This window comes from Fusarium redolens (assembly GCF_020744475.1).
Source record: "Fusarium redolens strain MPI-CAGE-AT-0023 chromosome Unknown BKA55scaffold_16, whole genome shotgun sequence".
Classification (NCBI taxonomy): domain Eukaryota; kingdom Fungi; phylum Ascomycota; class Sordariomycetes; order Hypocreales; family Nectriaceae; genus Fusarium; species Fusarium redolens.
Genome location: NW_025763679.1, coordinates 697,416 through 721,802, shown reverse-complemented (window position 1 = coordinate 721,802; position 24,387 = coordinate 697,416). Strand labels below are relative to the sequence as shown.

Here is a 24,387-nt window from a genome sequence, read left to right as displayed (position 1 = left end):
TACAATATGTGAGAGGCATAGAGTCTTAAATGTGAGAACATGGTTCCGTTACAGATGAATTTTGGCTCCGTGCCGAACATATAGCGGGGATCATGGCTGGTTTGATGACCTGTCAATATAAGAGCAGACTCGCCAGCGTATGGAAGAATGTCTTGATTGAATCAGTCCGCTTTCCAAATACTGTGAGTACCACCCCGAATCTTATTCAAATAGCCAGGCTAATCTTTGAGACTTGCAGCACTTGGGTAATTGATGGGATGAACCAACGACGCGTGTAAATTCATGGCCGACATGATTATGAGAGATGCCCTGGACACTTCCTCCGAAGGTACCAGCGAAGACTCAGCCTCAGGAGAGGAAGACAGGGTAATTCTGCAGTTCCAATGGACGCCACAGATGCAGCTACGGTTTGGTCAAGAAAACAATCTTCACAACTCTGGTTCGGAAAAAGACTGGGATGTCATTGTCAAAGAACTCGATAACTTTTGTGCGTCTAACTTTCAACAGCCGAGGCCAGGGGCTGCCCTAGCAATGGGTTTGGATTCTAGTTACTGCACTATGTGGCGCCTCAGGTCGTCCTGAACTGATAGCGAACAAGGAGCCGGACGACTTGGTGATCTGTTGGCTGCAGAACCAAGCCAGAGAATGCAGCCTCAGAACATGAGAAAGTTGATTTGGAGCCTGAACTCGAACCTATGACCTCCAGAAAACAAAGGGCGGGTACAGGGAGAGAGTTTTAGGATTTTAGGTTCGGATTTTAGAAGGTTTGTAGGTTTTAGGAGAGATACCACTGCACCACTGACCCTTTGTTGAGGATACATAGAGCCAAATTGGAATATAATGGTAGCCGGGTGGAAAAATCACGAGTTATAATACCTTGTCCATACCGTGTTGACAGTCACGGATACAAGCACTTACACTCATCTACAGTCTTGGCCTCATAAAACAAAGGCAAGTTACTTGTGGCACTTCAGTCCAAGGTCAGAAGTTTTGTCATTCAGGATACAGTTCCCAAGTTTTCTTGTCTCCCTGAGTTTGGTTCTAAGGATGAAGGAAACTGTCAACTTTACCATTTTCTGTTGAGTGACAATATCAAAACTAAGAATGATTAGTAATTAGTGTCGTATGATTTGAGGTAACTAGTTGTGCCATTGGCCGCTTGTAGGGCCCTCATTCTTTGGTCTGTTTCAGGTTGATGTTGGTTCGCGGAGTCCGTTGCGTTCAGCCAAAGTTGGAATTTCCCTTTCTCATCACCACTTTGAACATGGCAGAGAGCCATAAAATATATAGATTATATTCCTAAGCCAATTGGGCCTTTTTTCTTACGAAGGGTCTACAAAGAGTGATGCCTGACGACATGGCGGAGATGGCTACAATTGATGTACTGGGAACAATGCACAGACAGGCATTTGTGCAATCTTTGTTGAGAGTAATTGAAACAGACGTTGCGGAAACAACTTTCGCAGAGATAATTGATGGGATTCCTACGATTGACTCATATCGAGACTTCCACTGGCCTCAAGATGGCCATCCTGCCACTCAACATCTTGACCTTTGCCCGGGCATGATTGAAAAAGCTTGCCAGTTACGTTCCGACTTTCCTCCCACGAGATTGAGCTTCCAACTACCGGTGAGTTCTCTTAGTAGAAACCTACGCGCGGCTCACCTGATATTGTGTCCCAGTTACTACGTACTTTTGAAGAGACCACAATAGAATCACGGCCATTCCACTTACGACTGTTTGAGCTGTTGGCTGTATCCATTCACCAGATCGCCGTATACTTATATCAACAAGATGGTGTCAACCATACACACCAAGACTATCAAAAATGAATAGACTCACCACGCGATGCCAGTAAATGGGATGGGTATCGACACCCGACAGCCTTCTGCCACAGCCTTTATATCGAGGTTGAGCGATACCTGAACGGGGACGCTGATACCGTTGGATACTGGGCTGAAGCAAAGGTATTTGGCGGGGTCTTGGTATTTGACCGGGGAGCATCAGAAACAGAGGTAAGTTGAGCCATAAGGTAGTCAGACACACGTTAACAACTCAATAGTGTAATGAACTGTACCTCCATTCAGGGAGACGGGCAGGCGTCACAGAGTCCTCTTCCGTTTACTGCAACGTCTGAGAATCGTTGGCGATGGGATATCTGGGACGCCATGGCCCATTTTCACGTATTTCGCGACAGATGCGAGCGATCCGTCAAACCAACTCAACCAACCGGTTGTGCCAAGTCTGCTGTAGACTGGCCAGAGATAGCTGACGAGTTGTATCTGATTGGTGCAATGCACGATTATTGGGATGGTCAGCCAGTAGACAAGAATGAGGTTCGGGCAGCTCTGGAGCGGTTACAACAGATCACTCCGTCTTCGCCTGTTTGGCCAAACAGGAACGCACATTCATGGACAACTAATCTTCTTGAACAGACTTTATAATTCATCCAGGAGCACGCGCCAAGTACCTGGTTACCAGTTTCCAGTAAACTGAGGATAGTCTGGTGTTTTGACCTCTCTATCAGGATACACGCCGCCCCTCTGCGGTTGCATGCCCTCCCATTTTGCCTTTGCTAATTCTCTCTTCTCTTCCGCAGCACTCTTCTCAGAGTTGCCGGAGTCTTTCTCGAAATTTGATTCCTTCTTTTCCTCTTTTCCCGAGTCGTCGGGTTGAATTTCTTCCTTGCTTACAATCTGCCAGTCATCCTCGATATTTGGGTTAGAAGCTAGATGGAAGTCAGCGACATTACCAATGCACAGAGAGATCTTGAGTTTTGGACTCTTACCAGCTGTCAATTTTTCGTTGTAATTGTCTGATGACATTCTTGGTTCTATCAAACTCTAGGTCCGCAACCTTTTTTTGTGATACGTGGGTTCTGTTTTGAGTTGCTTGGGTTAAATGGAAGTGAATCTTGAAAAGCAGGTGACGTGTCCCAGCAGGCAGCTGGTGGCGAGAAAGATCGCCACTCTGTTGACTAATCCACCTAGGCCTTTGATCAATGCAGTGAGTCCTTGACATCGCTGATAAAAGTGATTTCTAGTGAATAGTACATTGTTAAATATGAAGCCACAGTTGTTGCAACTTCAAGGAAGACGAGATCTTGATCTGCATCATGGAAGTATAATTGAAACGTGGAGTCACCAGTCTATATCGAAACACTACAAGTCCAACAAGGACCCAGCTGCGCTCTTCCCATTATCATCAGACTCACGCCCGCCCCGAGATGCTGCAGCTTTGTATACACTGGCAATCTCACTCTGCCATTTCTCAACATCTGGTCTCACGAACCGACGATCATAGGTGATCAAGCCATTCACTTCGCCTTCAACATCGCTCGTCTGAGTATACACGGCACCGCTGCAAGCGAATCGCTGAGTCTGCTCACGAATATCTCGGAATAAGACACCAGACCGATAATTGTATGAGTCGAGGTCCTTGTTGATCTCGTATGTCTCCGGGATGCTATCGATGGCTTGCTTAACGTTCCAAAGGCTGCAAGGACGGTTAGCGATGAAGATGAATGGAGGGATGTAAACTTACTGGTCAATCGAGACGTTATGACCGATGCCACCGTACTCGCCTGCGATACCGATACGCTCAGGGTCATATGGAGTCTTGGGTTGCGAGTAAAATGGCGTTCCGCACTGAGGTGCAGCATAGTTGTGATTATCCTACACGAGTCAGCAAAGTCTTCGGTAAGGTTTTGGGATCTACCTACGTGGAAGTCGCCAAATCCGTGGTCATTCCACCCGCTGATCGAGTTGATGAGTCTCGACTTGTCAAGATTGTGCACCAGCTCAGTCAGGCTCTTCTCAGGAGACCCGTCTCGCTGACCCCAGCCCTCGTTGTAGATGACCTGTCATGATCAGTAAATGAACGATCTTGAGCAGTCGCCGTTCATACCCAGGTGACGATTGAAGTATAGCTCTTGTGTTGTTTCACAAGAATTTCAAGCTGTCGCTCAAACTCGGCTTGCTCCGCGTCGTTGGGCTTGCGGTTGCCATCTGCGGGTAGACTGGGCATATCTTGGATGACCAACAGACCAAGCTCGTCGCATGCCTGGTAAAATAGGTGAGGCTCATATTTAATCTTCTCAAGTCAGTAGGAGCGATCCAGGTCACAAGGCCATACTAACATGTTTACGGACCATGTTGAAGCCAAACTTCTTCAGGAGCTTCAAATCAGAGACCATAGCCTCCCTGTTTGGTGGCGTGTGCAATCCATCGGGCCAGTAACCTTGGTCAAGAGTTCCAAACTGAAACACAAACTCGCCGTTGAGAAGTGGCCGTGTGACGGTCTCAACTTTACCTTTAGATATGGTTCGAAAGCCAGTGTAACTGTGTACCTTGTCTCCGCTGTCAAGTGTCACAGTGATGTTGTAAAGCGTTGGGGAGTCGGGCCACCATAGTTTCGGCGACTTGGCGGTGAAGGTGAATTCTTCATCGGTGGTTCCTTCGTGAGATGCCAGGTTCGTGCCATCGCTACTCTCGATCACGACTTTGACGGATTTGCCAGACTTCTGAGACGTGTGAACGGTTACAGTTACTAGAACATAATAGTCAACAACTTCGTGAGACATCGGGGGCGGGGAATTACTGACCTTTACCATCTGCGCCCGCAGCAAGATCAAGGTCAGTGATGTAGTCTTTCGGAACGGCCTCGAGCCAAACTTGCTGCCAGATGCCCGAGCAGGAGCGGTAAAAGATGTGACTCGGTCGCAGAGTCTGTTTGCCAATGGGAATAACTTGATCGTCCGTCGGGTCGTTGACAAAGACAAGCCTGGTAAGATGTTAGAACGTGCTTCAGATTGGTCACTCAATATTTTACTTACAGCTCATTTGACTCTCCAAACTTGATATCCTCTGTCACGTCGACAGTGAACCGATCGTAGCCACCAATGTGCGTCGCCTTTTCTTTCCCGTTGACAAATGCGGTTGAGTTATAGTCGACGGCCTCAAAGTGAAGGAGAACGGTCTGGTTCTTCCAGTTATCCGATACCTCGAAGGACCTCTGGTACCAGAACTCCCGCTCGTCGAGAATCTGCAATCCTGACAGAGCGCTTTCGATGCATGCTGGGACCAGCACCTCACGATCAAGAGGGCCTTCTTTGGGCGGATTGCTGAGATCGCCATCGCCTCTCCATGTCCAAATGCCATTCAAACTCTTCCAAGCATCGCGCTTGAGCTGCGGTCGCGGATGTTCCGGCCAAGGATTGGTGCCAACCTTGTAAGTCCAGTCGGTGTCGAGTGGAGGCTTTTGAACCTCGTATTTCGTCTGCGCTGAAGTGACGTCGAGAAACAGAGAGCAAAGCCCCGCAAAGGAGGCAATATTTGACCAGAACATTTTTGAAAGTGAGGGTTACGATCAGTGAAATTGCGCACGAGGATGAAGGAGCTTTTGTACTGCCTCAGCATGCCGTTCCGTGTTCCCCGCCTGCATACCACGTTAAGTTTGTGTGAACCTTATGACGTCTACATCGTCAGCGTTTAACAAAAAGCACCAGGGGATCATCATGCTATTTCCCTCCTTCCCCCGCATCAATGTTGATCATCACACGTTATAATCCCTACTGCATGAGAAATGCTGCATGATTTCCCTGCAATTTGCTTCCGGCAGGTGGAATAATCCCGAAGGATGAGGCTTTGCTGATTTAGCTACCAAGATTAACTTTGCCGATGTGGTATTGAGGTCTCCATCCAGTATTAGCGTGTCTGATCACTATTTTACAGAAGGCTTTGTCCGCATCACAAGATTCGCTGGTGCCTGGCCAGCCTGGCGTTACAGGGGCACGGATCCTCTGTAACACAAACACAATCAGGACATGAAAGAAAGACAAACATCGGGCTATTTGGCTCCAGCATTAACAAGTTACAAATCTTTATTACTCTTGGACGTGTCGTCAAAACTCTCGTTCTAGATTCTTGGATCAGAAACCTAAAATTGAGGCTTGCTATACTCGCAGGCCATTAAGGTCCAAACGTCTGCCCTTTTGCTAACGCCTTATAAGGACAACTCTTCCAATCGCAGGTATCCTATTGCATACACAGTTAGCCGACAGCACATCTCGATGACTCTCATCACTGACCTTGTACACGTTGGTTCCCCACCAACTGAAATTATCCGCGGCGCCGGTGTAGAAAATGGCGAAGAAGATGACAATGCCAGCGATAGCTACAGAACAATCCAGCGCGGAACTCAGCACAAAATTGAATCGTTGCCACCAGCTTGCCTTGCGCTTCTTAACAAGGACGCCAAACAAGAGACCGAATAAAGCCCAACTGCCATAATTGACGCCTGATGCAGGGGGGATGTAGTTCAAGCCGCCCAGGAACAACGGCACGTGGATCTTCTTCAGCCAATTGATATGAGGGAATACCTTGGTTCGAAGGATGTACACGACGACTGGGAGAAGAGCTCCAACCAGGAAGAACCATAGCAAGGGTCTATAAAGAGCGCCTGGCTCGAAGAATCGACGGGGTCCGAGGGCGCCCCAGACCATGCTTGTGTTGAAATGAGTTCGTGAGAAGGGACAAGTAAAACCGTTTGGAGCAAGCTTGGCATTGCAAACGTTGGGGATGTTTCCGAGTGCCCAGTTGAGGACGGAAACTTGACCAAGAGTTCCGATAACAAGGCCGACTACTTGGACCAGGAAGAGACTTCGGGGAGGGATCTGAATATGTCAGTGTGACATGTCGTTCACGTTGAGACAAGGGCCACTTACACCGCAGTAGATGCCAAGCTTCAGATCTTGTGAGAAGGCAAGGCCCTTGATACCCGAGATGTAGCCAACGTTGAAAAACCAGATGTTGGCTAGAACCTTGCCCTCCCATACGTAGCCAGCGATAATGCGGCAGAAGATATCGATCTGGATCTTGATGTTGCTGGTAGCATACACCCAAGCGAGCTTCAAAAGTCAGAAGATTGTTTACGAATGGAGGCCAAAGTACTTACGGGGATGAAGAAGACAGAAGACACCACCATTCCGAAGATCACACCATACCAGCGGAGCTGAACGGGATAGTACTCGTACGTGAAGATTCCGATGCCCAACGACACAAGAGCTGCGATCATATACCACCACAGCGGAACTGCGTCATATTGAGGCTGCAGTCTGTCGCGAGCGGAAGTATCCTTCGTTGTCAATGATTTGCATGCATCGCGGAACGTTCTCACCAAATCCCGACGCTTCTCGAGAAATAGCCAGACGAAAAGGGAAGATATGGTGGCAAATGACAGACCGAACGTGTTCAAGGCGTATGTCACCGGGAGGTAGATCTGGGAGAGCTCATTAGCATCCTATTCATCTCTGGGAAGCGTTTTGGAACACGACTTACGTCAGAGTATTGCGCATACAGATCATGATCAAATGTGAACCCCTCCTTCTTGTTGACAACCCTCGAAACATTGAATACTTCTCCCGTATTGTCGAAGATGGAGTTGCTCTGTAGTGGCAGATGTGCCGAGAACCAGGTGTTTGAGTAGTAAAGCGCAGGGCTGACGATGTAGATCCAGAAGACAAGGGATGCCAGAACGTTGAGGATAGCCCAAACCGGAACGACGAGTGGTGATCCGATGTAAGCAATTTGGCTCCCTAGAGAAACGGCCAGTTAGTAACAACAGTCGTGAATTCTGGTGGCGACAACATACAATCGAAGGTGAAGGGCAACAACCCGAGTCCACTCTTCATGCCAAACACCTGGTTGACGACAGGGTTCTTCGGGGCGATCCAGCAGATCCATGTAAAGTAACCCAAGGCAGGAAAGATGAAGTCGGGGAACCAATACCAGCAGAAAGACGCAAAGAAAGCGAGGATGAAGAAGTGATAACGAGAGATCTTGCTACAGACTAGTCAGCACAATACGATTCGGAGAGCCCTGGACGGGATACTTACCCAGCGATGACCTTCTTGCGCGGTGCATGCAAGGCTGCGTTGAGAGCTGTGTTTCCAAGGACGCCGGGCCAGACGAGGCTCTTCGGTTCGACAACTAATGATCGAGTCAAACCTGACAGAGCGAAACCAAACAGGATTGATGTCAGTGTTGCGAGGATTTCGAAACCCCATCCTGCGCTGAGGCCGTAGAAGACGCGCTGTTCGGTGAGGACATCAGCGCTCAATCGGGTCAAGAAGCTGAGGTTGGCCAAGATGTAGATGAGCATGTTCTCCTGGGTCACGGTTAGCGAGCATCTCCTCGAAGATTCTGGGGTGCAAATACCTTATGGTTAAAGGGCCCAGGGTTGAGGCTGTGTCGCTTGCCGAACAAGGTGAAGCTCCAGTCCGGTATCGCATACTCCCATGCCTTGCCGACGGGATACGCGAGGAACTGGATTGCGGACTGCGAAAGACTGATGGATGGGAATCTCAGCGTGTAAAGAGTGTTCACACCACTGCCAACAAGACAGAAGGCGATGCCGATTGTCCACATGCGAAGAGTGAGGCATGGTAGAGTCGGATCATCATCCTTGAAGCCCACGCCAGCCGCTGATAGGACTTCCTCGACAGATTCACCTTTGACTTTATGAGCATGAAAAACTTGTCAAAGCAACAGCCAGCAACGTACCTGAAGATGTCTCAGGTCGGACCAGACCCTCATTCGGAGAGGTCACTTCAGCATCAACGTGGCCTTTCTCAGTAGCTGCACTCATTTTTCGTAGGCAGAGCTCACGATGATGACATCGGACCAGATCAGATAAGATGAAAATGATTACCGATTATCTTATAACAAGATCTGCCAAGCCGTCAAGACGGCAAAGTCGGTTCGGCGACCTTGGCGTGGACTCCACTGTAAAAAATAGCCATGTTGGCATGAGTTAATTCTGTGGTTCGTATTGTGCCGTATGCCGAGATATCTTATTAGCATCTCTCGGCACTGAAGCTGGCCTCGTCAACTGCTGGACCATTTCAATTTCCTCTGTCAAATATTATCTTGTTTTTTTCGCTTTTGTTTTTGAACTGAGGTCATTTTCTCGCACCAAAGATATCTAATAGAGAACCCCCAAATCAACGCGTCAGAGTTTATGTTCCTCAGGTGTACGAGGTCGTATTGTCGCTTCACTAACAACCGCTAGTCAAGGTACTCGGCACGTTTGCCGAGAAACTACGCGGCACTGCCTCAAGAAATTTTACATGGCACGATAACCATCATTATCAAAGCATTACCAATTCTATGGTCCATCGTAGAAACTCAGCATATCGAGTAACGGTTTCTTGGCATGAATGTTTTGCGTCGAACCAGGACCCTGAAGGTAAAGGATAGTTTATCAGTTGACCAGGATCGGCCGTCCACGTGCTCTGGTCGCATGGGGAATACATGTATCGATTGTATGAGATCCGACCACCTTGCCGAGTAAATGAATGCAACCAAGGTTAAAATCTCGACAGGATATCGGTTTCTGGGTGGACCTAAACCCTGTAATCCTATTCTACCAAGCTGAACTTAGTACAAGGACATGACACCACTGATCGGATCATCAAAGCCAAAGACAGACGGTTCAAAGAATTAAGCATAACTACTGATAATTCAGCTCAACCTCCACGCTGTAGTAACTCTACCCATTTTCCCCCTTACGCTACCAGAATAAGTTTGGGCGATTGAAGAGTCGCCTCAGATGCATCTCCAATCCTCAGTTGTTCTATTCCACGAATCACATCATCTGGGATATGACTCAAAGGGGAAGATGCTGGTGGACTAGATGAAGGCGAGCCAGATCGTCTTCGTGATCTGGGTTTGAGCTTCGGCCTCTGGCTTATAGAAGCGTATAGGGGCTTGTATCGACCCTCACCCCTGTGGGGAACTGGCTCGTTCTGTGGTGGCGTCTTTCCCCCACTGGACGAGGATTCTGGGTGTTCCTCTGGCGTTGACTGAGGTTGGTCGGCCTGAGGTGTCGGCTCTCGTGATGCCCTTGAGCTGCTAGGGCCGGCTACTGGGTGCGGTTGCTTGTTGGCTGTGACCGGGGTTGCTGGCTGCTTTCCAAGCGTTTTCTCCGATTTCTTTGTGGAAGCGTTGGCCGGTGGTGCCTCCTCGGATTTGTTTTTGTGAGCTACAATGAGCAAGTTCGAGCACGTGTTAGAATCATACCTATTCTGAGATGGCTGACTAGCAGGCTCGTTAGATGTAGTGTCCTGGAGTTTAGCCTCCAGTAGTGTCGTCTTTAGAGACACCTCAATGATTCGGATGCGTCCAACTCCCTCACGTGTGAGCAAGGAATCAATAACGTTTGGTGGAGCAGTTAGTACACTCTTCATGAGGCTCACACCAAGCACAGTTACCGTTCCCCGTTTCTGAGTTTTCGGGTCTGCCATGAGCCATTCCATCAAAAGCCGTGGGAGTGCGGTAAAGAGTGCCAGCTCTCGCTCTTCCTTGCCAGATGAGACGCGCACGACGAGTCTATCCACGGGATACCCTGCATCATCGAACCCAATAGAAAGCTTAGGATGTGTGCTCAGAGTTGTGAATCCTTGAACGTGATTGAGCTGAGAGCCCAGAAACCTGGAACCTTCTTGGCGTAAGAACAGAAAACTTTCACACTGTATGCCATCCACCGCAAGCATTTCACTCTTTTTCAAGACGTTCAAAAGCACCACCTGTCCACTTTTGTTGTTGTTCGGGGGCTACCACAGACAGTATAGGGCGATTCTGTCTAGCATATTAGATCCATCCAGTAATTCAGGGGCTATGGAACTCACCGAAGAATGCCTTCCGCTCTCTGAGCTACATCCCATTCAATCTTCTGTTTCTGTGCATTTGAAGGGTGAATACACCTGGGATAGACATGCTTTGACAAATAGAGATCCTTGAAACCTAGCCATGTGAACAATGGATCGAGAAGCGCGATCTCTTCCGCGGTAACGTCAAGGAAAGGGACATAGTCCTTGAAAGCAGTCGCAAACTGCTGATCATCGGGAATAAAGAACTCTTCTGTGGAGCCAACAAGGCGGTATCTTTCGCCCTTGTATCTGCCAAGAAAGATTCGCCGGTGCAAAAGTTCGTCCGGGTTCATCGATATTTCGGACTTCGCAATCAGGCAATTGAGAATGTCAAACAGGTCTCGAATCTCGGCATCTGATATCCAGTAAGACATGCGCGACAAAATTGTTTTCTCGGTAGCCTCCTCAATCTCAAGGAGGGCCAGGAAGAAGTCTTTAAGATCTGGATGTGGTCTACTCAACTCGACCAGGCTCATAGTTTCCATGAGCGGCGACCAGATACATTTAAAAGGAGTTTGCCACTTGATGCCGCCATCCTGCTCGACGGCGATCAAGTTGTACTGTATGAATAGTTCCTGTTACTTCGAGTCAGTGAACTTGTGTGTGGCTGGCATGACATACCAACCGTGTTGTTCTTCTCTCTAATCCTGATAGCTGACACAGTTGTTAGTCGTCGCGTAACGGAGTGGGTCTGTTGACTCGAATAACTTACTGTAGGAGAGCCTCAGCTTTCTGGCCGATGTCCCATTCAATCTCGCGTGGCTCTCTCTCGTCAGGCCAGTCAACGGTGTACTTGACCTCCTGAGTCAATTACTTTTGTCCCATACCAAGCCACTTGAATAGAGGCTCGAGAGGAAGTGAGAATGGGGAAAATGGGCTTAGAGATAAACTCGCTAGGGGCCATGACTTCGTCTAAGTTCTGGACCAAACTGTTGATATAAGACAACAGGGTAAAAGTATGGGCGGCGGACGCATCGGCTGCGACCTCGAGAATTTATTTTTGGAGAACCTCCATCGTAAACTTGCAATCAGGTTGCTCTCAGATTGTTTTGCGTTCCACTCAGCTGGTAGTGGCAACGAAGGCTTCTACGAAACGGGTACATCAGGCCAAGCAAGAACAAAAGGTTCACAAAACGTTTAAATATAAACAGTTAAAAAGAAAATCCAGGTGATTGGTTAATGTGTCTTCAAACATTCAGAGCCTGGTGTGCTCTTACGTGAATTGTGGTGTATTGTTCATCTCAGACTCGAAGGATGTTATTGAGACTTTCTCATAATTGCTAACAACGCCAAACAAATGGAAACAACGAAAACAGTCGTGATCAATCATGATCACAGTCCAGCTGCGGAATCCTCGCCCTTATTCAAACTTGCTCTCCTGGAAAGTGCTTCGCATCGGCATCTCAGAGTCATAGCTACCAGCCTCCTTCTTCATGTGCCGATCAAAGCTCTGCGTCGACATCTGAACCTTCTCAAACCAAGTCCTGTCGAGAACGGGAGCCGCAGGAGGACTCTGACCACGAGATCGAGCTGCCTCGGCTTGGTTGGCGTAGTTATGAATGGCGAGACTGGACGCGATCTGGAACGCGCTTCGGATCTGTCGACCGTTCCAGCATCCGGTTGATCGAGCCAGTTCCTCGTAGTGCTTGGCGGCAAAGTCGATGATCTCGTTCTCTTTGATGACGAGGGCGGGTTCGCCGGTCATGCGGTGGCGCTCGGCTTCGATCTGCTTGAGCTTGCCAATATTGAGACGGAAGATGTCGCGGGTCTGAGTCTTGTCCAGAGGAGGATAGTACAGGGAGAGGTGAATACGAGACTTGAAGGCCTCGTCGATTGTACCGACTCGGTTGGTAGTCAAGAAGAGGAGACCGTTGTAGTACTCAAGAACTCGGAGGAAGACAGACACAAGAGCGTTACGCTTCATGTCCTGCTTGGATCGCTGGGAAAGGAAGACGTCAGCCTCGTCAAGAAGGAGAACGCAGTCCCAAAGATGAGCGAGGCGGAAGACATTCTTCAGCGAAGACTCAACCTCATGTGGTGTAAGACCAAGATCACCACAAGTAATGACAAACAGCGGCTTGCGGTTCTCCATAGCGACAGCCTCAGCGGTGGCAGTCTTTCCGACACCAGGAACACCATGCAGAAGCACAACAAGACCGCGACCCTTGCCTTGGATCAGATCCTGGCTAGGTCCTTCGGTCGCTGCATCAGCATACTTGCGCTCAAGTACCTTTCGCTGGAAGTGCGACATGACAAGTCCACGGACGACATCCTTGTAATCGCTCTGAATGCGAAGGTTCTCAAAGACACCAGGCTCGCGTCGCACGGGCTTGAGAACGTTGAGATCAATTGGCAAGAAGCGGCGCTCGCGAAGAGCATAAGCGAACATGCGCTTGGGGAGAAGAACAAGATCTTCATCACGAAGCTCCAATGCCTTGGGGTTGGTCTCAAAGGTTCGGCTGCCCTTAACACGAACGCGTAGGAAAGCGTCAACAGCAAGGTTATCCCTTCGTTGACGAGCCTCAACACCATCGGCGTGCTGGATGATCTCGTTCTGAGAATATGCCATGCTTTGGCGAGTGCCGTTGAACCAGTGCTGAATAGGCATCTCATCATCCTTGATCTCGCATCGAGAAGACTTGTTGATTGTGAGCTGATGGAATCGTGGGCGCCAGTCAGGCATCTTCTGGTAGGCCTCTGTGAGATCGACAATAACGTCGCTCTCGACGAACTCAGGATGTCGCATCTTCTCATAGTCCTCGTTGTCGAGAATCTCCTCTTCAGGCTCAGTGCGATGCGAAGGAGGGTTTCTAGTCAGAGTCCAGGCGCTGTACTGCTGATGGCGATCATCCAAGTAGTTGATGAACTTTCGGCCCTGGTCTTGCATTGAGCTGAGAAGCTGCTTGTAGTCGTGGCGGTATCGGATGGGGAAGGCCTCGAGCGAGTCAATTGATCGCTCTCCAATGAACGACTCAATCTCAAACTTGCGACGCACAGCGCCAAAGGTGTTACCGTCGTGATCAATGTAATAAGCAGAGATCTTGAACTTGGAGTTCTCATCGATCTGCTGCTCATCCGCGAAGAAGTCCCAGCCAGAGGTAGGATAAGAAGTCTCGGGTTCGGGGCTTCGGACCTTGTAGACACGCCAGATCTCATGGTATCGACCGCCAGTCTCACCGGATGCAGGCATGTATATGAGGTCGCCGACGCGGAAGAGGGACCAGAGATCGTCGAACTTGACACGGTCGGCGGTGGAACCCTCAAAGCGGTTGTAAAGAGGAAGAACTTCCTTGTCGACAAAGTCAACATAGCATCGCATGTCACGAAGCGCCTCGGGGCTGTCCATGAGATTGTCATAGTCTTCATCGGCGTCGGAGTCAACTGACTCGATGCTTGAGGCCTCAGATGTTTGAGACGCGACGTCATCACCATCTTCAGCAGCCTCCTCCTCGTCAACAACCTCTGCCTCAGTCTCTTCAGCGACATCGACAACCTCAGAGCTTTCGCTACCAATGTCCTCAAAGTCAGCCCACTTGTCCTCAAGAGTTGCAAGGATCTCTCGCATCTTGGGTTGGAAGTGGACCAGAGTCTTGAAGGGTCGCATAAATGTTCGGGGAGACGATCGCTTCTCGGTGTCGTTCATAAGAGCTGTCAAGTGGCCCAAGATGGGCTGGGACTGGATACGAATGCGCTGAATCTCGGAATCTGAAGATGGTTGGCTATCTTTCTCGCGCCGAGCCTTCTCATAAGCATCGGCCTTGCGATGGGGCGTCTCAATAACACCACCGCCAGGGTAATACATGTACTTCTGACGAAGACGAGCCATCTCCTCACGTCGACGAAGACCGTGCTCACGACGGATCTGAGCCTGGGTACCAGTACCCGACATCAGAACGTCAATGGCATAATCAGGCTCGTCGATGTCTTGGAATCTGTTCTTGAAGTTCTCGAAGTTGACCTTTCGGACTTCGGGAATCTTAGGGCGCCATTTGGCAGCAGTTCGGCGTCGGTCAGCGAGGATGCGCTCGCGTCGCTCTGCCTCTTGCTTGAGAGCCATGTATTCGAGATCATTCTCTTTGTGATTGCGTGTGTTGCGCGTGTTGTTGGTGGCGTTGCGACGGCCGCCACGCTTGGCCTTTGTTTGTGAAGTTCGCGCCATTGTGAATGAAGGAGAGATGATTGAAGTTGGTGTGAATGAAGATGATGGTGTTGAGATCTGGAGATCAATGCTTCTTATAGCAAAATGCACATGGCAATGGCCTCTGGCCTAATCAGGCACCTCGCGCATGCCTGCATGCATTATCATCGTGAATTCGATACGACGATTGATTGCCAAGATGTCTTGCCGGGCTGAGTCACTTCCCCGTCCCTGTTGCACAGAAAGCCCCCTGTACACCGTAGGACTACAGGCAGCAATGCCGCTGAGGGTTGTGGCGAAGCGCCCAAGCGTTACATGGGTGTCAGAAAAGGAGAGGCTTATCTTCACCAAAACTCGCCGCTTACAGCTCCAGGCTTTTTATCACCCCAGGTCCCCGCTAAAAGGGCCTCCCGCCAGCTCAGTCTCACCTCAGCGATCCCCGCTAATGAGCTAATGGCTCCTGGGATGGCGTTCATAGCGTTTGAGGATTCACGGCTAGCAGATCCTCTAAGGCAGCAATCGTGTGGCTTGGAATGCGGTGTATCGTGAATACGACTGAAGAACCTATCAAGCTGTCATAAAACTGGAGCTCATCGATTGTGATAATTATGCAGGCATTGCAGGCCGGTTTCACCAGTCTTCAAGGAGCAATTGTGTTGCGACGGGAGGTGTTGGTTCATCGAACGGCACTTCGGTATAGCCGCCTTGGCGAGTAATTGGCCCAGGTATCGTGAGAGAATCCCCACTGGGACAAGGTACCAATTCTAACAAGTTCACGATTGGCTCTGATAGACTTTTAGATATATGCAAAAGAACTTGGGACTTATAGAGTGAAATTGCAGAAACCAGTGTAACTTCGTGTTCAAAGTATCCTGCCCTGCGATTCAAGATTTCGGCCTAATTGGTGGTCGGAAAGTTACCCAATCGACCGCCATCAACCACTATAACTGTGCCGTTACAATATCCACCCGCCCGAGATGCAAGATATAGGAAAGTTCCCGACATATCCTTCTCATCTCCCATTCTTCGAAGTGGTGCCATTGATGTTGGCACAGCACCAGGCTGTCCTGACTCATCGGTGTACATCTTGACGATTGGCTCTGACATCTCACTGGGGAATACTATGAAACGTTAGAATGCCACTTTCCGAGTGATCGATGAATTGACTCACATCCAGGAGCAATACAGTTGGCTCTGATATTCCACTGAGGAAGGGCAACGGCAAGCTGCTTGGCTGCTAGAACAGCTCCAGCCTTGGACTGTCCGTAGGCCCAACCGCCGGGGGCTTTCTTGTTGAATGCGGCGATCGAGCTGGTAACAATCACTTGCGAAGTCTGCTCGACATTTCCCTTCTCGTTACCCTTCTTCAGAAGTGGAAGGAAAGCCATGCTGGTGAACCAGACCGACGCCGTATTGATGGCGAAAGTGTTGACATAATCGCCGAAATCAGTGTCAAAGTTGGACTTGGCCCATTCTTCCAAGGTTGTTTCGGGAGTGATTGGCTTGACTTGGGGTCCTCCGATACCAGAGTTGCACACCAACAGGTTGACGTACCCAGCATCACTCTCAATCTGTGAGACCATGTTCTGCAGATCAGATTTGGAGGTGACGTCGCACTGAACCCCAACGACCTTGTCGCCCAATGAGCTGGTGACTTCATCCAGCTTTTCCTTCCTTCTACCAGCGATGTAGACCTTTGCGGCACCATTTTGGAGTAACGCCTTGACAAACATGAGGCCGATACCTGTAATACGATCAGTTGTGATCCGTGCTTTGAGGGGTTCACTGACCTGAACCTCCCCCTGTCACGACGGCGACAAGGCCATTGAGGCTGAAGAGCGAACCGGCGCTGAGTTGCTCTAAAGACATGATCTTTATGTGATTGGAAATTGTTTCTGCAAAGAATCGAATCGTTAGTTGAAGATCTTAAAAGTTGAGGCAATTCATTGATCCTCGAGCCCCGCTTACGCAGTCAAGCTGTCATATCGATCCAACCCCGCTCTCATCTCCATCCATCACCTACAGTATTTTATTGTCCAAGTTGCACTCAATATTCTGCTTTCATCATATCTTTCTTTGGCCCCGGTTTCTAGTTCCAATTTATATGAAGATACTTAATGGAGTTGAACCTCCGCGTAACTTAGACTGGCAGTCATAGCCGCGGCTCGGTTCGGCCGAGAACTCCGCTTAATCGCTTCTAATTCCGACATTCAGGGCTGTCAGGTACTATTGCCTAAGGCCTAGGACAAAAAGAAAGGATACTACTACTGGGCATTATATGGCCTCTTGACTGATGTTATCGCGAGATATTGGATAAGACTCACGAAAACAATACTTATCGGCAAAACCAGGATTATTGGCAGGGCATCTCAGCACCTCGCATCGTCTGCGCGGAAGCTGCGGAACGTCAAGACTATCCAGGTATCTTACCTATCAAAACCTTAAATTGACACGTGTAACTGATCATTCATCTATTTGTTATATCCTGATTTGAGTGGCACGATGCATTCCGGAATCATACGGCTGTCATAAGCGAGCATACTAGGCAAGTCAGAAAAGTCTGAATAATGATGAATCGTAGCCAGACTTACATGATACGATGGTATATATATGTGCAACATTGACTCGTACTGTATTTCCCTCCTGTATCAGCTCAGTTCTGATCATTTCTTTACTTCTTCCAGGTATACAGTTTATAACAGACTCGAAACAAAACACACCAATGGCTCAATCGACGCAGGGGCGCCTCCTCACTGATGACCAGAGCTTGCAAAAGCTCGGGTTGGACCGCTCTCAACCTGCGAGCTGGGAAGATGGCCTGCGTAGTCCCGGCATCGAAAGCGGAGAGTGGGAGTGGTGGTACGCCGACGCACATCTTCAAGATGGCTGGTTCCTCCAGGTGGCCTTTTTCTACAATGCAGAAGGCCCCGGTCCCAAGACGGGACTCATTGATCTGAACATCGCCAAGGACGGCATGAAGCTATGTGACTTGCATAAGCGCATTGGCAATTTCCCTGCCGACTTGGTCGTGGCAAAAGATCACTGTGATCTGCAGTATCGCAAGAGTTACTTCCGCAGCGTGAATGGTCTAAGCGAGTATCACATCTTTGTCGACCCTGATGAGATGGAGGGATTCGGCTTCGACGTGGCGATCAAGAGTACTACACCATCATATCGTCCGGGCTCAGGCCGGTGGGACGTTGACGGTCGTCACTTCTCATGGTTCGTGGCTGTTCCAGGTGGCCAGCTCACCGGAGAGGTCACCGTCAATGGCACCAAGACCAAGGTCGAAGGCAATGCTTACCATGACCACAACTGGGGCAACGTCCCGATGGAGACGATCCTGGATAACTGGCTCTGGGGACGCGCTGATGTCGGTGGGCTCTCGATAGTGTCCGCCTCAGTGCGATTCCGTCAAGATTGTGGCGGAAGAGAGGTGCCCCTGCTTTTTGTCGTCCGCGGTAACGAGGTCCTGGTGAATGTGAGCGATGAACAGCTTGTTTGTCTGGAAGGAGTCAAGATAGCACAGCCAGACACAGGCAAGCCAACTAGCTCCGATTGTATCTACCTTGTCAAGTCAACGGGTGACAACCTTGTGCAGGTTCGCTTTGATGGCCAGAAGAAGGTGATCGCGTCCTTTCCTTATCCAACTACGAGCCAGGAGTGGGAGACAAGGTACACGAGGTACGCCGGATTAGTAACAATGAATATTACGGATGGGGACAAGCGAGTATATGTCTCTGATCATGGCAGTTTAGAGGTTATGGACTTCTTCGGCCGAAGGAAGGCATAAAGGGAGTCTTGGCGAGGCTTTCCTCCATCCTCTTTCCAAACCAGTGTTAATTAGTTACTTACACGGCAGATCTAGCTATGATTCAGAACTTGTGTACAACAAATCTCATCTCTTCATAACTAAGTCAGGGTTTTCGTCACTTGTTTGATAGTGAAAGCTTATTACAGGCCAGCACCTTTTAACCATCTTTTTCCACGGCACAGCTACTCTGCCCCCTAACTACACGAAGATCCATATATGGAGCTTCTATAATTGAATTAAAAATAGTTTTAGGCAAGACTCTCCAGCTAAAAGCGTACAGAATTGCACCTAAGCCATTCCCTTGTACTGACGGTCATGGCCACGGCTCGGCTCGGCCGAGAATCCGGCTCAACCGATTCCGATTCCGAGACATCATATTGTCAGACCTCCAACCTTCTTGGACGCCAGAGATAGACTCAGCGGTATAGTTGCAATCTGGAGGAAGTTGTGACATTTGTAGATAAAGGGCGCAGTGAGGAGTGTAGCCTATGACGTGCAGGGTGACACAGGCCAGACTAAGCCACTTGAGACCAGAGGCTGATTGCACAATCACAAATCTGCCTTGGCTGAAGCTTAGGCAGACATGACCAATCTTCATAAATTCCATGTGAGATCGATGAAGGCTTTTGACATTTCTGCCCAGGTGAATAGCCATCAGAGGTATCCATCCCAATGCCCTACCAATAACGCCGCGACTCCCGACGCCTGCTCCACGGCCAAGTTCACGAGTTCGACTACATGTCACACGATAAGAAAGCCGAGCGTCTGGGACTGGGACAACAGCCCAGCAATATCACCGAACCAATTGCACAGGAAGCTTCAGAAGCCGACGTGTCGGCTATGATCGAAAGAATCTGTAACAGATCGGGTGAAGATATAGCCGCCGACTCAGAGAGGCTTGCTGCAGAAGCAAAGCGATTTTACGAAGAACAAATGCGCATTCGATCACAGAAGCAAAGAGAGCAGATTATATACACTGCGAAATTGGCTCTGCCCGTCGCCTTCATTGTTGGGGTATGGTACTGGCTCTGGTAACAAGCCTCGGATTGGAGGCTTTGTGGAACCTATAATCCCTTCACCTGGTTGAATCTTACTTTGGAGAACTGAGGCGGTGGACACGAGAGGATCGTGAGCCTCGGTTGGTACCCCGTAGATAGATGGATAATACGGGAGCCCAAACGTTAGTTTCGCTGATCACGCCATCTCGACCCCGCCCAAGCTTAAATGAGGTGATTTTGTCTGTGATCAACTTATTGCCTCAAGAAAATCTCTCCAAACTTAGGAGAAGAGTCAAGACCACCTGTAATCATATCGATAATACGAAGCATCATGAGTGCAGAGAGCTCAGCCGCCCAAGGGCTCCAGGCCCAGCAGCCAACTGACGCTAAGATAACGCCCAAAGTCCTGCTTATCGCCATGGTGAGTGAGACTTAGTTCTTGGGATAGCATTGAACTAATTATGACGAGTTCTACGAAGAATCAAGAAATTGGCTTTCTCCTGATAGTGCCCTCCAGTTCTCTCGTAAAGTACGCGTTCCGGGCTTGGCTAGGGGCTATGAGGATATCCATGTCACGGAGAATGGCGAAGTCGCACTTTTGGTGGTAGGAACTGCCCGTAAGGATCAAATCCCCTTCAAAAGCCTCCTCTCTGACCCGAGACAGTTATCAACGCGTCTTTGTCCATCAGCGCTCTCCTGACATCGCCGCTCTTTGACCTCGCAAAGTCATACTTCGTCTTGACCGGTATTGCAGGCGTTAATCCCAAGCGAGCAACTATTGGCTCTGTTGCCTTTGCCAAATTCGCTGTTCAAGTTGACACCCAGCTCGAATTTGATGCGAGAGAAGTTCCCGAGGAATGGGGCTCGGGGTATGTTCCAATGGGAGCAGACAGACCTGACCAGTTCCCTGGTATCGTGCATGGCTCTGAGGTGTTCGAGCTCAATGCAAACTTGAGAGACTATGCTCTTTCCGTCGCCAAGACTGTGGAGCTCACAGATTCCCCGAAGGCAGCTGAGCACCGAGCTCTGTGGAAGGACTCCCCTGATGGTATTTTTGACGCAGCGGCGCAGGAGCCTGCGGTTCTTGAAGGAGATGTTCTGTCGTCTAATACCTTCTGGCATGGCCATCGTATCTCTGAAGCCATGGAGAAGGTTGCAAGAGTCTATACTTCAGATCAGGGAGAGTACACAATGACAGCTCAGGAGGATAATGCCCTTCTGGCTGGTCTCTTAAACGCAGCACTTCAAAGGAAGGTTGACTTCTCACGAATCCTCCTGATTCGATCTGCATCCAACTTCGACCGGGGACATGAGGATAAGCCCCATCAACTACCTTTTGTTATGGACAAAGGTGGCTTGGGTCCATCCACTCGAAACCTTTATCTTACTGCTCTCAAGGTTATAGAGGGGATCTTGGAGGAGTGGTCCACTAGATTCGAGGCTGGCATCACTGCTCAAAATTATATCGGTGATATCTTTGGCTCGCTTGGTGGAACACCTGGTTTTGGTGACAAGCAAAATGTTGAGCAGATAAGATCTCACTAACGATGACTATGGGCTTGGATTCCGATCCTATATAGATTCCTTTTAAACTGTTATAGACTTAAGATAAACACTTGACGCTGAAGGCTGAATAGATATATAAATGGGGATATACATGGCAATGCCGACACGTATTCATACTTGGTATAGCGACCTACATTCTGCAAGTGTTTCTGCATGTCTAATTCAATTGGAAATCTGCCATCTCTTGAAACAAAGGTTTGCAACTTCAGCTATCAGCCAAAGTGAGGTAGCTCAAGGCAAAATCCCCAAGGCTTTATGGTAGGAGCAAACCAATAATTCGAATAGAAATAGGTTTAGAACTTATGGATACATCCAGCCATATATTCCATGACTTAATTTCCTCAGTCTACCAATCTATCAATGAGGAATTGGGTACCTCACTTGCTAAAGAGGCTCTGGGTTAGGGTATTAAGCTTCCGGTACATCCGTCTAGCACAACTACTGGAACCATATGAGCCTGATGATCTTTTGTCCCAAGGTCCGTGCTATAATCTCAAATCAGATGGAATGTCCATGCCTAGGAACAACCAGTAAATCTCTTGTATTAATCGTTGAGTCCTTTCGCAAATCTGATGCCTCCATCGGAAATAAAAACGAGCCCAATACCTAGATAATAATAGATATAGTTTCGGACCGCACCTAACAGACCAAGTTTGCGAGGGGTTGCAAATTTTCGTATTCTGGTATTGGAGGTGAGACAGTGTAGGACAGGTGATTGGATGCCGCTTCAGTCATAGTTCGGCTTGGAGGGTAAAGTGTCGAGCCGCGGAGATGCGCTATTCTCATGATGATATGATACGTATGATCTGACTGAAAGGCATTCCACTTCCCAAGACGAATGGTCTTGTTTCTCATGAAGCCGAGAAAAGTCCTAACTTTCCCCCTTTAGTTGAATACTTACTAGCTAAGCCCTAACTCCTTCGGAATTTAAATATTATTTCTTTAGGCCTCACCGCCGTTGCTTTTTCAGTGCGGTCGACTGAAAGAAAGCCATTTAGTGATTAACAAGTACCGAGCTGTTTATAAAAGATTGATTTAATAGGGAAGTTGGCACTTGCTTGAGCATTGATATATGCAATTTGACGTTTTCAGGTGACCACTTCGGGCTCACCGGTGATCAGGGCTATGGAATCAAGGTCGACCACTAGACCAACTCCGTCCCATCATGCGTCAGTAACAGCTGTCATATTACCAAGCACTCAAACATAGATCTCCGCGCTCTAGTCCTATTTACTGAGCCATACCATGGCCTGATAACCGCAGTATAAAGATCATCCAGGCCTGCTTACTGCTATGGGTTCGATAATCTGAGCCAACAATTATTCAATATTTGCAACAACTTCCACTTTATCCTATTTTACTATGTCTCGCATGGTGACAACATGCTGGAACCTTGCTCCAGCAACTAGTCAACTCCTTCCTATTACCAGTAGAGCTGCTGCTTCTACTGCTTTCATCAGAAGCCTATCACTTCCAGTCAGGCGGACTCCGGTGATCGGAGCAAGATCCTTTTCATCAAAGACGAGGCCCAACAGCCAAGTTAATCATGCTCGTATCACTCCAGTACTAGCTGTATCCGCAGGGATTGCCCTCAGTTACTACCTTTACCAACGAAGTCCCCAGCCCATGAGGATGAGCTTGGCACCGGAGAAGATAAATTGCGCTCATTGTGTGGACGAAAAGCCCGAGGTAATCCAAGAGAAGGCAGCCGGGTGTTGCGAAGATGAGCAAACCACTACATATCAAGGGAAGCCTCTTTCATGCTGTGTCGATGATGAGGTAAGTAATATTCCTGTATAAGTCTCGGATATAGCTGACAGTCTCAGGCATCCATCGCTATGGTCCCTGCTATCGGCGGAGATCACAAGCACAAGATCTTCGAGACAGTTGACGACGAGACATTGCTGATCTCAAAGCTCCCCAAAGAAGACGCGATTCTCACAACAGCACCAAATGTTCCTCCCTCTATCACAAGAGACCATCCTGCTCTTGTCAGGGTTCCACTGATAACTACAACTAAACTGGCACAGTTGACCAGCCAGTACAAATACGAACAGTGGACGTTTAACGGCACTGTCCCTGGCCCTTTTATTCGCGCTAAAGTCGGGGATGTCGTTGAACTAAGTCTCACCAACAAGGATCCCGCGGGAAATCCTCACAACATTGACTGTCACGCATTCACTGGTCCTGGTGGCGGTGCTGCTGTGACTACAGCTGAAGAGGGCGAAACCAAGGTTGGTCGCTTCAAGCTGCTTTATCCTGGTCTCTATGTATATCATTGCGCTGCTGCCCCTGTTCCCGTTCACATCGCCAACGGTATGTACGGCCTCATGTATGTGCAGCCAGAAGGCAATGACCTGCCGCCTGTGGACAAGGAGTATTATGTCATGCAGAGCGAGTTCTACCACGAACCACCAGAGGTTGACGATGACGGTCGACGATCCGAAATTGTCGAATTCTCTTATCCCAATGGTCTTCGTGAGGAGCCCCAAGTCGTTGCCTTCAATGGCAGCGAGTCTGCTTTGACAAGAGATCATCCCCTCAAGGCTCATGTCGGTGATGATGTGAGAATCTTCTTCGGAAATGCTGGACCAAACCTGACTAGCTCATTCCACATCATTGGCACGCACTTCAAGAATGTGTACCGAGATGGTGGCGTGACCAGTAACCCATCAAAGGGTATTCAGACCGTTTCTGTTCCTTGCGGCGGATCAACAATCGTTGACTTGAAGATGGCTGTCCCAGGAACGTATACACTGGTTGACCATTCCATTTTCCGCCTCGACAAGGGTGCAGTGGGCTTTCTCAATGTCTCTGGGCCGCAGAATCCGGGAGTCTACCAGAGCTCTCAGCCGCCAAGACCATGCGTGGGTTGCAAATTGCACTCCTGATCATATCATGAAGTTTTTTCAGATGGCGCTAGCAGGCATGAGGAGCGGCTGAATAGCTACAGGTTTAGCATCTCCGCCTTTCGGAGTGACGACTTGATCCGCCTTGGGGCTTTCTTATTGGGTATAGTCTGGTTGAAGGTTCAGCTTGTTGTGGGGACATCGTATCTGGAAGATATTTATGTTAGCATTGTCCATGACTTATGAGGTTTAAGAGCAACGAAGGTTATGTCAAGGGTTGACGATTTTGACAGTTTCGGTTTGTTTACATCCA

The 24,387-nt window shown here is 48.9% G+C and overlaps 10 protein-coding genes across 10 annotated transcripts; 4 read left to right on the top strand and 6 right to left on the bottom strand.

Moving 5' to 3' along the window:
• Nucleotides 1-1,357: 1,357 nt before the first annotated feature.
• Nucleotides 1,358-2,445, top strand: BKA55DRAFT_597482 (uncharacterized protein; the record flags this gene model as incomplete). The annotated part of the gene is made up of 4 exons (XM_046196081.1): nucleotides 1,358-1,630; nucleotides 1,684-1,798; nucleotides 1,838-2,016; nucleotides 2,089-2,445. 4 exons carry the CDS (start codon nucleotides 1,358-1,360, stop codon nucleotides 2,443-2,445), a joined length of 924 nt encoding a protein of 307 aa, XP_046045106.1.
• A 30-nt stretch (nucleotides 2,446-2,475) lies between these two features.
• BKA55DRAFT_694599 (uncharacterized protein) lies at nucleotides 2,476-2,826 on the bottom strand (the record flags this gene model as incomplete). Its single annotated transcript, XM_046200061.1, has 2 exons — nucleotides 2,476-2,729; nucleotides 2,790-2,826. 2 exons carry the CDS (start codon nucleotides 2,824-2,826, stop codon nucleotides 2,476-2,478), a joined length of 291 nt encoding a protein of 96 aa, XP_046045105.1.
• Nucleotides 2,827-3,047: 221 nt separating this feature from the next.
• On the bottom strand, nucleotides 3,048-5,421 carry BKA55DRAFT_578884 (glycoside hydrolase superfamily). The gene is made up of 7 exons (XM_046193773.1): nucleotides 4,836-5,421; nucleotides 4,605-4,783; nucleotides 4,140-4,549; nucleotides 3,908-4,093; nucleotides 3,723-3,860; nucleotides 3,545-3,675; nucleotides 3,048-3,496 (listed from the first exon to the last, which is right to left on the bottom strand). The coding sequence occupies exons 1-7, from the start codon at nucleotides 5,345-5,347 to the stop codon at nucleotides 3,163-3,165; spliced, it is 1,890 nt and encodes a 629-aa protein (XP_046045104.1). The 5' UTR covers nucleotides 5,348-5,421; the 3' UTR covers nucleotides 3,048-3,162.
• Nucleotides 5,422-5,970: 549 nt separating this feature from the next.
• On the bottom strand, nucleotides 5,971-8,898 carry BKA55DRAFT_708061 (OPT oligopeptide transporter protein-domain-containing protein; the record flags this gene model as incomplete). The annotated part of the gene is made up of 9 exons (XM_046200727.1): nucleotides 8,563-8,898; nucleotides 8,218-8,510; nucleotides 7,896-8,167; nucleotides 7,652-7,842; nucleotides 7,339-7,595; nucleotides 6,956-7,279; nucleotides 6,726-6,908; nucleotides 6,090-6,674; nucleotides 5,971-6,036 (listed from the first exon to the last, which is right to left on the bottom strand). The coding sequence occupies exons 1-9, from the start codon at nucleotides 8,645-8,647 to the stop codon at nucleotides 5,971-5,973; spliced, it is 2,256 nt and encodes a 751-aa protein (XP_046045103.1). The 5' UTR covers nucleotides 8,648-8,898.
• A 668-nt stretch (nucleotides 8,899-9,566) lies between these two features.
• BKA55DRAFT_694596 (uncharacterized protein) lies at nucleotides 9,567-11,613 on the bottom strand (the record flags this gene model as incomplete). The annotated part of the gene is made up of 6 exons (XM_046200060.1): nucleotides 9,567-10,491; nucleotides 10,559-10,642; nucleotides 10,689-11,284; nucleotides 11,335-11,356; nucleotides 11,422-11,510; nucleotides 11,545-11,613. 6 exons carry the CDS (start codon nucleotides 11,611-11,613, stop codon nucleotides 9,567-9,569), a joined length of 1,785 nt encoding a protein of 594 aa, XP_046045102.1.
• A 456-nt stretch (nucleotides 11,614-12,069) lies between these two features.
• On the bottom strand, nucleotides 12,070-14,868 carry BKA55DRAFT_597479 (uncharacterized protein; the record flags this gene model as incomplete). Its single annotated transcript, XM_046196080.1, has 1 exon — nucleotides 12,070-14,868. The coding sequence occupies one exon, from the start codon at nucleotides 14,866-14,868 to the stop codon at nucleotides 12,070-12,072; it is 2,799 nt and encodes a 932-aa protein (XP_046045101.1).
• Nucleotides 14,869-15,529: 661 nt separating this feature from the next.
• Nucleotides 15,530-16,863, bottom strand: BKA55DRAFT_133129 (uncharacterized protein). The gene is made up of 3 exons (XM_046184849.1): nucleotides 16,638-16,863; nucleotides 16,019-16,591; nucleotides 15,530-15,968 (listed from the first exon to the last, which is right to left on the bottom strand). Exons 1-3 carry the CDS (start codon nucleotides 16,714-16,716, stop codon nucleotides 15,745-15,747), a joined length of 876 nt encoding a protein of 291 aa, XP_046045100.1. The 5' UTR covers nucleotides 16,717-16,863; the 3' UTR covers nucleotides 15,530-15,744.
• Nucleotides 16,864-17,245: 382 nt separating this feature from the next.
• On the top strand, nucleotides 17,246-18,741 carry BKA55DRAFT_578870 (uncharacterized protein). Its single transcript, XM_046193772.1, has 2 exons — nucleotides 17,246-17,392; nucleotides 17,532-18,741. Exon 2 carries the CDS (start codon nucleotides 17,570-17,572, stop codon nucleotides 18,638-18,640), a length of 1,071 nt encoding a protein of 356 aa, XP_046045099.1. The 5' UTR covers nucleotides 17,246-17,392; nucleotides 17,532-17,569; the 3' UTR covers nucleotides 18,641-18,741.
• A 1,249-nt stretch (nucleotides 18,742-19,990) lies between these two features.
• BKA55DRAFT_521238 (purine nucleoside permease) lies at nucleotides 19,991-21,204 on the top strand (the record flags this gene model as incomplete). Its single annotated transcript, XM_046188496.1, has 3 exons — nucleotides 19,991-20,080; nucleotides 20,129-20,276; nucleotides 20,324-21,204. 3 exons carry the CDS (start codon nucleotides 19,991-19,993, stop codon nucleotides 21,202-21,204), a joined length of 1,119 nt encoding a protein of 372 aa, XP_046045098.1.
• Nucleotides 21,205-22,587: 1,383 nt separating this feature from the next.
• BKA55DRAFT_622891 (copper-containing nitrite reductase) lies at nucleotides 22,588-24,297 on the top strand (the record flags this gene model as incomplete). The annotated part of the gene is made up of 2 exons (XM_046196790.1): nucleotides 22,588-23,004; nucleotides 23,052-24,297. 2 exons carry the CDS (start codon nucleotides 22,588-22,590, stop codon nucleotides 24,114-24,116), a joined length of 1,482 nt encoding a protein of 493 aa, XP_046045097.1. The 3' UTR covers nucleotides 24,117-24,297.
• Between the last annotated feature and the right edge of the window lie 90 nt (nucleotides 24,298-24,387).

Bases quoted from the DNA above. Each gene is read 5' to 3' on its own strand.
- BKA55DRAFT_578884 (XM_046193773.1), bottom strand. From the start codon at position 5,347: ATGTTCTGGTCAAATATTGCCTCCTTTGCGGGGCTTTGCTCTCTGTTT. The intron at 3,861-3,907 runs GTATGAACGGCG...TGATCATGACAG, and splicing joins ATACTTCAATCGTCACCTGG to GTCATCTACAACGAGGGCTG. The intron at 3,676-3,722 runs GTAGGTAGATCC...TGACTCGTGTAG, and splicing joins ACGGATTTGGCGACTTCCAC to GATAATCACAACTATGCTGC.
- BKA55DRAFT_578870 (XM_046193772.1), top strand. From the start codon at position 17,570: ATGGCTCAATCGACGCAGGGGCGCCTCCTCACTGATGACCAGAGCTTG.
- BKA55DRAFT_133129 (XM_046184849.1), bottom strand. From the start codon at position 16,716: ATGTCTTTAGAGCAACTCAGCGCCGGTTCGCTCTTCAGCCTCAATGGC. The intron at 16,592-16,637 runs GTCAGTGAACCC...ATCGTATTACAG, and splicing joins CGTGACAGGGGGAGGTTCAG to GTATCGGCCTCATGTTTGTC. The intron at 15,969-16,018 runs GTGAGTCAATTC...AACGTTTCATAG, and splicing joins CAACTGTATTGCTCCTGGAT to TATTCCCCAGTGAGATGTCA.